Here is a 12,754-nt window from a genome sequence, read left to right as displayed (position 1 = left end):
AAAACTCAACTAGTTCAAAGAAGTGCTTTGTTGAGGGAGCAATAGTCTGCCCTTGAATGATTTTTCTACTTTTCTTGTAAAGAACAAATCTAGCCAACATGAAATTGACTCGATCGCCTATTTTTTTGACATGGTATATGAATTTATGTTTTTTGTAATAAAGAGAATATGGTTATATAGAAATGGAATATGTATATATATAGTTAACATCTATAGTGATTAGCTACAATATCCCTTGTATCTTATGTTTTGTAGATATTTCGAGTGTATTTTTAACCAAGTTGTGATCATTGTATTTTTAGTCCAAAGATGCACATTGCATTTGAAATGTATAGTTTGGCTCACGCTACTAAGCTTAGTATCAAAGCCCCCAAGAACATATGATCACGAGTCGGATCGAAACACGTTGAATTTAGATAAAATGATAATCGTTAACACCCATAACATTCATCTTTAACATTCCACACGATGTTTATATACACAATACGATTGTTTAAACTGGTTTAAACCGATATCTTAAGTTGTTTATTATTAAACTTTTATTAATTTGCGTGATGTTTGTGTATTAATCGGAAATGATTCTAAGTATACCAACATTAGCTACATCCAATGTGGTGGGTTTGGAAGTTAGAATAAAAGCGTGGTAGTTACATATTATTTAATCAAAATTTACATATAACTTTTATAAATTAAATATTGATATTGGTAGAATGTTAATAAACTTTTAGCTTGACTCAGTGATCAAGCTGTCGCTATTAATTTCAATGACCTGGGTTTGAATTTTAGAGCCATCCAAATTATTTATTTTGTTGTGGTAATTTAGTATAATTTAAATATAAACTGTAATGAAATGATTGCATGCAACATGTTTAGTTCAATAATTAGGTGCATGGTCTCTTTCCAAGAGGATAAGTAATGATTCCCTCAATTGCATCTTTGGCATTTGATTTTAGGGTACTACTAAAGATACCAACTTTTTCTAAACATACCAAGTCAAACCACTACCTATTATTTTAAATAATCTACCACACTGAAATTCATCATAAATAAATCTCACTACCCATTAAATAAAACCTCATAATATTTAGAGTTTCACATTAAACATAATATTTAAATTTTAAAATCATAAAATAACATTTAACAGTTAATCTGATAAAACATGAATACCTATTGATTTTCAAGTGATTATAGTCTTCAAATTTGTGTGTTTTTTAATTTAATAATTTGAAGAAAAAAATTTGGGTATCTGGGTACTCGACATACGGGTACCCGCAAAATCCAGGTACCAGATTATCGGGTACCCGAAACATCCGAGTCGGGACACGGACCGAGAAATCACCAACCCAGATTTGCACACCCCTAGCGCACATTGGTTTATGCTTGGCGTGCACAATTCCATCTCATCCATTGATTTTTGGCCATCGTGTTATTAACCGTTAGATGATCTGACTAATGTTAGAATATAAAAGTTGCATCTGCATGAGAAACCCATATGTTAGTCGTAAGGAAGAGTTAAATATTAATAACAAAAAATATCTTCGAATTTTTTATATATTTTGAGTTAAATCAGAAAAAATTATGAATTGAGAATATATATATTAAAATAATAAAAAAATAGTAGGTTCTGATTTGTTAAAATTATTTCTATTTCAATTTAATTTTATTTTTGTTACATATTAATTTTATTTTTCTTTGAATTTTCAGGTATCACAAATATTTTTAATCGAACAAATTTATAGCAGATATAAGATTTTTGATCGAATAACACCAACCCGTGCGTCACACATTAACATAACCCATTTGCCCATTTTTATTTCTTTGCCACCCATACACCCTACATATTTATTAAAAAATAATAAAGAAATAAAAATATGCCCTCTCTTTCCTTTTCTATTATTCTATTAAAAGAATTGGTATGTTTAGTAAAACATTTGGTACATTTAGACACACCCTTGATTTTATTCTCTTAAAGTGTGACACGTGTCAAAATTTTATTGATCGAAAAATTCTTTAAAAATATCACTTAGATGCTCTCATAGTGAAAGAGAAAATAAAGTAAAAAATATTTTCTTTATAAATTTTTAACTGGTGATTAAAATAAAATATAATCTAATATTAATTGTAAAAAAATAATTAATGACTAAAATAAAAAATTGTAATAAGTGAGAGACTAAGAGATTAAAGGGGTCCCACGCACGTTAGTAGTGTCGATGACGACGATGATGATTAGAATGAGATTGTAATATATTAAATTTGAATTTATAATTAAAGTAATAGTTAGTTTTTCTTTTTAAAAAAACCGAAAAAGGAAATAAAGTGGGTTTTTTCATATAAGATATATACTACTATATTGATAAGAAAAAAAGAAAAAAAAGGGAAAGACGAATAAACACGTGGAGCAACTATTATTATTATTATTATTATTATTATTATTAAAACTTTAATTAAAGGGCCTCACGTGGGCCCATGTTTGTTGAAATAGAGAAATATATTATATACTAAACGGTAAACAATACATTTAACACCTCAACTATCAATCTTGTTCGGTTTTAGTCATCCAATTGTTTTTTGTTTTAAAATCATACTTAACATATGTTTTGGTTTTATTTTATCACTCACAGTTAAAAAAATTAACAGTAATGTTGACATGTTATCATAAATCAATATCATGTCATCATTGATTTTTTTTTAAAATGCGATGCAACAATTATATTAATATTTTAATGGTAGGTGACCAAAACGTAAAATTAAATATAATTTTGAACAAAAAGTAGTAGATGATTAAAATGAAACAAAGTAATAGTTAAAGTGTTAAACTTGTAGTTTAACCTGTACTAAATGGTAGGACAAAAACAAAAAAGGTTGCTGTAGGTTCTACGCATGTTGAGAATATATATATATATATGGGACAATATACAATTATATAGTATAAAACTTTTTATTTTTGTATCTTTTTAAGATAGTTGGATGAAAATAAATCAAGAAATTAAGATTAATTATAAGAAATATGAAATATTCAAAAAATTAAAATGCAAAAATAAATACATCACTACAGATATATAAATTAAAATACATCATTACACAGATATAAAATACATACATTAGATTAACAAAGTAATGAAGTAAAAAGAACAACAACAACAACAACAAAACCCAATTCCCATATGTATGGGGTAAGGGGGAGGTAGGGTTGTAGGCTGCCCCCAACGTCAGGTTGAGAATAGCTTCCGTGAAAGAACGTTCATGCTATTAATCTTAGATAAAAGTAATAATATCAGTATTAAAAAAATTGTTGTTAGTCCTTAAGGTCTTTGGTTCGAGTATCAAGAATGTCAAAAGTATAAATGTTTAATGTCAAAAAATTGATAGTTACCCTTAAATAAATACTACCGATAAAAAATTAAATCATCGTTACAGGAATGTTACGTACGATTATTTTTTTTACTAATTAACGAAGTTTGTTTCGAAGTAAAACACTAAACCCCCAATCAGTTTGGTTCACGGTTACCAAGTAACCTTGTCAAGGTCACGTTAAAATAGTTAATTGTATTAGAAAAGTTAAAATAAAAAATCAATAAAGTAAAATGGCAGACAAATCTCATGTCCGCCGTCGGCGCTGTCGTTTTTAATTCGATGGCTGCTCCCTCTTTTACTAATTTAGTATGCAATATATCAACCATTAGCTGTCATGTGTGTGTGTTATAACAAGAGAATCTTGTGTGTGAGAGAGATTAGAGACGGTAGACAAAGATAATGACCGAAAGCATTTCACGGGAGCATTTCCAGTTGCAGAGATCTCTAAAATTGCTCGACGACGTCGCATCCGGTGCTGTCGGCAACGAGCTCGAGGCTCGAAGCCTTCGTGATCTTCAGATCATTCAAGCCGACGCCGGTTTCTTACGTTGTAACTTCATCGTTCCCGCTCACGCTTCCGTAATCTCTCTCTTCTTCATGTCCTTAGTTTTAATCGCGTATGCATGACGGCATATCTTCTGCTTATTTCCGGGGGAAAAATCAAATAGTTAATGAGTTTTTCTTTTATTTGCTTATCACGCAGGATATAAATGGAAATTGGCATGCCGGAGCCATAGCGACTATAATCGACAGTGTTGGTGCCACTGCCATATACTCCGTCTGTCAACATGTAAAAGTCACCGTCAATTTCAACATTCAATATCATTCTACGGCTAAGATTCAGGTTAATTTGCTTGCTCTTCTTAAATCTTACTTTTCATCATGGGTGCGTTTGGTTATTAATGGGAATAAAGATTATTAGGGAATATGATTACTGGGAATGTTGTATTTTGTGTTTGGTTAGTTTAAAATGAATGTAAGATTACTGTGTTTGGTTAAAAGAATAAAAGATTATTGGAATGTATATTTTACCAAATTATCATTATTATATATTTGTTTTTTTAACAAGTTAAATTCTACTATAATATTACTATAATTAATTTATATATTTTATTTAAAAAATTTAGATTCATAAAATTTATATAATTTACAAAATTGAAAATATAAATAGGTTTAATGAAAGGGTAAAATTTTATTCTAACCCCTGAATTTCATATAAAATTCTAATTATAGAATTTTTTTGTAAATCTAAAATAGTTTAAGGATAAATTTGTAATTAAACCTTCGTAGAATTTTTATTATTCAAATACAGAAGAATGATATTTTTGAACGAAAAAAAATTAAGGGTATTTTAGTCCAAAACATCGGTAATCTAACAATACCTAAGAGAAGAGAGGTAATGACATTCATGATAATTTACCCTAAAAAATTCACTGTTGGTAATAAAAGATTACCGGGGACTGAGAATGTTGTCCAACCAAACGGGGGAATAAGATTACATTCCCCTGGTAATCATAGATTACCTGAACCAAACACCCCCTAAAACTAAGGATGTTGGTTCACGGAATGTAAGATTACCAGTGTGAAAAATTACTAGGAATAGGATTACTGAGAATGTTGTATTTTGTGTTTGGTTGGTTAGCAGGAATGTAAGATTATCGTGTTTGGTTAAAGGAATAAAAGATTATTGAAATGTATATTTAACAATTGTCTTATTTATATTTGTTTTTAAACAAGTTGAAAAATATTATATTTTCTTTAAAAAAATTAAATTCATAAAATTATATTTTTTTTTACCAAATTGAAAATATAAAAAGGTTTAATGAAAGGGTAAAATTTTATTTTAACTCCTGAACTTCATATAAAATTAATTATAGATTTTTTGTAAATCTAAATAGTTTAAGGATAAATTTGTAATTTAACCTTTATAGAATTTTTATTATTCAATGACATAAGAATGATATTTCTGAAAAGAAAAAAAATTAAGGGCATTTTAGTCCAAAACACCAGTAATCCAACAATACCCAAGGAAATGGAGATAATGACATTCCCGGTAATATATCCCAAAAAAATCCACTATTGGTAATAAAACATTATCGGGAATGAGATTCCCGACCAACCAAACATGAGAATGTGAATTCCATTCCTATGGAAATCTCACAAAACTTGAACCAAACACCCCCTAAGGGCAAACCACACCAGTAATCTCTGATCTATTTCCCATTTTTCTACTTTAATCATTATTCTTTTTTATAAAATCTATTTTAATCATTAAACTATTTTTTTTACAAAATTTCACTGACCTTTATTTTTCTATTTCAATTACAGGTCGTCATAAAATTATTAGTGATATAAAATTATTTTTTAATTTTTTATATCATTTTTCTCCTATCATCAGTTGTCCACGTGTTGATTCATTTCATTAACTATTTTGCTTAATTTTGAACTAGTATACAATTTAATTTAAATAATTATTTTTATAGAAATTTACTAAATCTTTTGTCTAGTCTAATGACAATAACATTTTTCCCTTGATTTTATTTATCAAATATCATAAGATAATGATATATGACATCATCGTACTGATAGAATAAAATAAAATCTCGTTAATTTTTTAATATATAGTGATTAAAATAAGAAGATGCAACGGTAATTTAATTTTATCAGAAAATAATAATTTGGTGATCAAAATAAAATAATAGAAATATGTTGATGAGTAATAATATAATTTACTCTAAAATTAGTGTAGAGCAAACGTTATTAAAACATTAATTCTGGTGTTAATGAAAATTAAAAGATATGATGCAGGAAGAGGTGGAGATAGAGGCAACGGCAAACGGAAACAGAGGAAGCTTTCGTCTGTGCTGGTACAGGTTCGAAACAAATCTAAAAGGACGTTGATTGCAGTTGGTACTCAATGGACGGCTGCTAACGACTATAGATCACCTCGACCTAAAGCTAAGCTTTGAGAATTAAAATATGGATTGCATTTATTCATTGGAAAAATTTCAAATTATGACCGTCAAATTTGTACTAAATCTTTTAAATGAATAAAACGTGTGCTCTTATTATTAATCCTGTCTGAGGAATTAAAAACTTCATTATTATTATATAAAACTATTAAATTTTACATTTAAAAATATTATATTCTAATAATTATATATTAATTATATTTTCACTCTTTTTGCATAAAGAATCAAATTTTTTAATAGATAAAGACCATCTTCTAAACAGACTGGGCCCTTAATTTGTTTTTAAGAAATTGGAGTAAAATTTCAAAAAATATTTATATTAATTTTAAGTAATCATGAATTATTGTTAAAATCATATCATTTTAACAAAAGAACAAAAAGGTGTGGAGTGAAATAAGATTGAAAGAAAATTTTTGAAAATCAATTAAAATTTTAAATGATAGAAATATCATTTCAACTTAAATATATGATCATATCAATTTAATAAAATTAATTCTAAAGGTGTAAAATTTTAAATAAAAAATATTATACATTAAAACTTTAGAAAGCAATATGACACAATACAATATACAAATTTTATTTCATTCACTATGATAATTATATAAAATAGGCGATAAAATAAGAAATAACACAAATATAACATGGACATACAATTTATTCCATAAAATAAATTATACAAATCCGATACATCATAGGAAAATGGCAAACATAATTAGCATATATAAAGATATTAAAATCTATATAAAATAAGATATAATAATGTAAAAACATATACAATATATAATACTAACACAGAAAATAATACGGATATAAATATGTAAAATTAACAACATTAACAAAATGAACACAATGATAAAAATCACATAAATAATATTAATATGCTAAATTTATATAATAGCCTAATTCCGCCCGACCCGTAAATAGGATCCGATTTCAAACCATAACATATTTAAAGAAAAACTTCAACTAGACAGGCACAATAATTTTAAAGTCTAGTTTAAAAACAAAAGGAAACCCACCCAATCTTAAATTTTGGGTGCTGTGGGGATACACTAACATTTCTTACGTGTAACTCATTCGCGTATCATAGTTTAATCTTGGTGTTAGATCTAAATTAATATTTATGAGTATTTGGTCGTACCTAGCATACAACGGCTTATGATGAGTTTAACCACGTGACAAGTTTTTCAAAAACTCAATATATTTGAACTATTGTGAGATGATTTCACAATTTCTATTTTGAAAATCCATGTTTAGATATGTTTGAGTTTTTTAAAGGATAAGATCGGGTTGGATTTGAGTTTAAGATGCAAAATCATGACTTGATCCAATATGAGATAAGATTATGATTATCTCATAATATATTTAGAGATAATTATAATAATATCATTCTCTCTATATCTTTTCAATGACATGATGATAAAATTACCCGTTCATGTTTGTGTAAATGAGTATTTTGGCGCATATTCTTTTTCTGGAGTATTTTCGCTTTCAGCGTTTAAATTTTTTGTAAAAATACCCCCTATTTTAAGAAAACAACTAGTGATTAACAATCAATACATGTTGTTGACGTGACACATGCTTAATTTTTTATATGGCATATACAACGTCACTAAAGTGATGGCATGAGAGGAAATATGGGAGGAAATGAGAGTTCATCAAGCAAAGGTCTCTTGGCACAATCATTTGGTTCCACTCCACATTCCCAAGCTGAGTATTATCTCCTGGATGGCTTTGCTGGACCGTCTTCCTACTCGGGACAGAATCTCTAAAATGGGAATTATTACTGATGATTTATGTTATTATGTAATGAGTTGCAGGAAACAGAATCACTTGTTTGCGGAATGTTCTTATGCTACTTCGCTGTGGAATTCAATCATGAACCTTTCAAATATGTGTAACATGCATTCTTCCTGGGAATCAAGGATAAGATGGGCTGCTCAACAGTGGAAAGGCAAATCTTTGATTACTACCATTCTGAAACTTTCTTGGACTGCTTTCATTTACTCGATATGGGAAGAAAGAAATAGACGAATTTTTAGAAGAGAATCAAGATCTCCTGAACAAATATTACAGATTGTAAAGGACTTTGTTAGAACCAACCTTAGCGATAGGAACTTCAATAGAACAGATGATGTTAATATTAACTTATGTAACTCATGGGGTATTGACTGATCATTATTTGTTTGTAATTAGCGTTTACTCCATTTAGGTTGTTCTTGTATACTTTTTCCATTGGATAATAAAAATTTTACTTATCCAAAAAAAAAGTGATGGCATGACATATGTCATGTCACCCGAAGTAATGATGCTCCACATACTTTGTCATCCAAAGTGATGATGTAACACATAATATATCACATGATTTTTAAATGTCACATGAGTTTTAAATGTTGATCGTTAAGCAACTAATAGTTTCCTTCTAACATGAGATACTTTAACCAAAAATTAAAACGAGAGGTAAAATGTTTAAAAAAAAAAGGGGCCAAAGTCACCTTTGTGTAAACATTAGAGAATAATTTTATCATTATGTTTTTTTTTTAATTATGTCTCTATTTTATCTATTAAAATTGAAAGTTATGTATATTTGTTTCGAGCCAAATATAAATTTTTACTCCAAAAATGAAATTAAATAGTCTTTTTATGCTCAAATCAGATCAAATATATAGAATACTTTAATTGAGTTCGGGCGACACAAAACTAAACCCTAACCACCGCATTGTCATCCATTTATGTATTAAACACGGGCTCAATATCAGGATCATAAGAGCTATCTATACCAAAAAGACCACAAATATGGCTAAGGTATCACTACATTGCTCCAGTGACACCCAAACTTTCATCAAAATCATAACTCTCATAGGCCGATTAAAATGTTAAATCACCGGCAACAACCCAAGAACAATCGCAGATACTATCTTTAAAGGAGACTGAATTCCTCTACAATCCCCTTCTACCTTCTCTACCATTACTCCATAAACGAAGGAAAAGAAAAAAGATTCATCCTCCCTTCCCAACAAACAATGTAACACGTGATCAGTTTGACTAATCACATCAATCTGTCAACCAATTTTTATATAAAATCAATATTAAATTTAAATATTAAATAACTAAACATAAAAAAGTTCATATAGTTTGAGATATATATTTTTTAATAATTTATAGTGAATATAAAATAATATATGTTTAAAAAAATTAATTTATTGATAACGAATACAAACTTTACTTATATAATTACTAAAACTTAAATCTATTGTAAAGGATAATATTTTGTTTTACCAGTGAGATTAGGATAGAAGAATTTTGTTCAAAAGGAAATATAACCAATAATATTAAATGCTGAGCTACCAAATTTGGCCCCCTTAAAAATAATATAAAAGAAGCTACCAATGTGGCATTTTCAATGGATCTGAGAATGGAGGAACATGCCATTATACAGAAAACCCTGAAATGGTTAGAAAATCTATCAAAAGGAAACCTAAGCCACCAACTGGAGGAACTAACCCTAGAAGGACTCCAGATTATCGACGCCCACAAGGGTTCTATACGCTGCAGTTTCGTCATTCCTAGTCATGCTTCAGTAAACACAAATCTCAATCTCCTTTCACTTCTATATGTATATATATATATATATTTACTCTCTCATAATCTGTTTTATCGAAACTCGAATAAGATAACGGTCTAACTTATATTTGTAGGATCGAGATGGGAATTGGCATGTTGGAGCCATGGCGACGTTGATCGACGACGTTGCAGCTGCTGCTATTTATTCCATCGTCGACCATGTTAAAGTCTCTTTGGATTTCAGTATTTCGTTTCATTCGACGGCCAGGATTCAAGTCAGTCTTCTTGTATGATGGTGAAATCTCAAGGTGTTTTCTTTTTTGTTTGAAGATTGAGTGATTTTGAATGGCGCAGGAAGAAGTGGAGATAGAGGCGAGGGTGGTGGCGGAGAAGGGAAAGCTAGCGCAGCGGTGGTGGAGATTAGAAGAAAGGAAACGGTGAGCTAATTGCTTCGGGGAAACAATGGATGGCGACGCATAAAGCAAGTGTTAAGGCATCCCGAGCGAGTAAGCTTTGAAGCTTTTAAGGTGTTTAAATGGGGCAAATAGCTTTTTTATTTTATTTTCAGAGATTCCATTAGCTTGTGCAATTAAAAAGCAGCAGCTAAAACGAGACGAAACTCTTGATAACTTCATTGATATTAAATCATTGGAAACATATAGATGTGTTTATCGTCTGCTTCAAGTGTCCTTTAGTGTTCAAGAATACAATGTTGGTTTGATGGCTTTGATTTTGATTTGAAAATTATAGATTTTCATTCTATTTCGATCTGTACGAATAAGCGGGCATGTGCCCTTACTTTAAAAAATAGGGTAAAGACTCTTTTGGTCCCCTAGTTTTCAGAAATATCCAGTTTTACTTGGTAAATTATCCGAGTAAGATCGAGTTAGAAATTTTTTAACCTAAACCTAACTTTTCCCTGATCCTTACTCTCCCCTTCATAATATTTGATCTATCCCAAACTCGAATTAGAAAATGACCTTAATAAATCGAATCAGATTATATCCTTGAATTTGGATACTTTAACCATCTCTAATTAATAAATATTAGATGATATGATGGTTACGAGCTATTCACTCAATTGAGAGGAGAGTGATACACTCATAAAAAAAGAATAGGTTTGACGAGAGTCTGGAATATTTCTCAGTAGTTTAGTTTATATATATATATATATAAGCAATTAGTTTTATTTTAAGGGTAAATTATATAAATAGCCCCCTAATTTTTAAGGCGCTTGCATTTTGCTTACCACAACTCGTTAGTTTTATCTGACGTGACACGTAACCCTTCTCTTCTTCTTCTTTTGGCTAAAAAACCCTTACTTACAACATAGATGAAACAACTTTTAATTAATCAACAAATTATATTTCCAATACACATAATCCAAACCAGACTAGCACATTTCATGCATAATCTTGCCTCCATTGATGGTGGATTGGTTACACAACTTTTACAACTTGCAATACAGTCAGTGAACTTTAGTATGTTTTCAATAAGGTCCCTAACGTTACCTCTCGTTAGCTTTATCTGATGTGCACGTTTACTCCGTTAACCCTTCTTCTTAGCAATATAAATTTTTTGATCCTGCATTTTGGATAAAAAAACCCTTAGAACAGAGATAAAACAACTTTTAATTAATCAACAAATTAAATTTCCAATACATATAATCCAAACCAGACGAGCACATTTCCAGCATAAGCTTGCCTCCATTGATGGCGGATTCTAAATCGATCCTCAAGGCAGGCCGATGTATTGATTTCTCTGTACATTTGTATGCTGATTAGATTCAACAACACATTGTTATTTGTAACTTAGTGAGCAGAGCCTTTGTTTACATTCCTCTAACTGAACCACTTCTTGGGAATTAGATGAATAAGAACGAAGTCCATGGCCGATAGTTCTCTACGATCCTTTCGGATGCTCCATAGGATCTCCCCATACTTTCTCATTCCAATCCGGTTGTGTCGATGAGGAGCCAGGCATTGTAAGGCTAACTCGAGAATCTTTTCGCAGACGATCATCATTAATGCAACTTTCAGTGTTCCTTTTGGAATAAAATTGGAGAAGATGATCCAATATACAGTACGCGTTCAAATTCTCAAAAAGCGGTTCTTGTGAGAGATGATACGGCTTTTCCTTGTGGGATAAAGGTTGGTCATTATTTTGAACCATGGATCTTCTTCCATAAAGGGAACCTGGTGGAGTTATGTACAATCATAAAACTATTATATTCTGGTTCGATAGCGTTACTAGTTCAACCAATAATACACTAAATGAATAAGCATCACTCTTTTCAGTTAGTTGATAGGTTCTCACAACCAACCTAGCGAAACCGAAGTCGATAATTTTGGCTCAAAAATTTTCGGTAAAGAGAAAGTTGGAAGACTTTATGTCTCTGTGATTGGGTTAATTGGGTGATCTACAAGAATTCAATGCATAATCTTGTTAATCTTCCCATTCATATTTCTCCAACAACAAAGTCTTGTTTAAAATGCTATATTTAAAGGAACGTGTATGCATATGAAGATAGTGATTGCATGGGCCATCATAGCTATATCATGCCGTGCAGCAAGGTAAAGAAACTTTTCCATGCACACCTGTAAACAATTTTCTCGTCTTTCAACTCTCAAAATTGCAGCATAAAGAGGATGAATAAAAAAACGCCAAGTTATGTCTAAGTCCAGCATTTGAATCTCAGACATGCAAAGGTGGTGAAGGGTTTTAGTTTAGAGAGTAAGAAGAAGAGGAAGAAGAAGGTTAATGGAAGAGGAAGAAGAAAGTTAACGGAGATAACATGCCACATCCCCTAACTGATAGAAGGTAACGACAGGAACTTTACTGAATAAATTAAAAATTCGATAATT

The 12,754-nt window shown here is 30.1% G+C and overlaps 2 protein-coding genes across 2 annotated transcripts; both read left to right on the top strand.

Annotated features, from left to right (window-relative positions):
- The first annotated feature begins 3,716 nt into the window (after window positions 1-3,716).
- On the top strand, window positions 3,717-6,323 carry LOC120159504. Its single transcript, XM_039170093.1, has 3 exons — window positions 3,717-3,933; window positions 4,058-4,244; window positions 6,163-6,323. Exons 1-3 carry the CDS (start codon window positions 3,754-3,756, stop codon window positions 6,321-6,323), a joined length of 528 nt encoding a protein of 175 aa, XP_039026024.1. The 5' UTR covers window positions 3,717-3,753.
- A 3,418-nt stretch (window positions 6,324-9,741) lies between these two features.
- LOC120159566 lies at window positions 9,742-10,410 on the top strand. The gene is made up of 3 exons (XM_039170134.1): window positions 9,742-9,906; window positions 10,025-10,165; window positions 10,245-10,410. Exons 1-3 carry the CDS (start codon window positions 9,742-9,744, stop codon window positions 10,329-10,331), a joined length of 393 nt encoding a protein of 130 aa, XP_039026065.1. The 3' UTR covers window positions 10,332-10,410.
- Window positions 10,411-12,754: the final 2,344 nt, after the last annotated feature.

This window comes from Hibiscus syriacus, unplaced genomic scaffold (genome assembly GCF_006381635.1).
Source record: "Hibiscus syriacus cultivar Baekdansim isolate YM2019G1 unplaced genomic scaffold, ASM638163v2 tig00111366_pilon, whole genome shotgun sequence".
NCBI classification, from domain to species: domain Eukaryota; kingdom Viridiplantae; phylum Streptophyta; class Magnoliopsida; order Malvales; family Malvaceae; genus Hibiscus; species Hibiscus syriacus.
The sequence above is the reverse complement of the archived record's forward strand: the minus strand, read 5'-3'. Positions and strand labels throughout refer to the sequence as shown.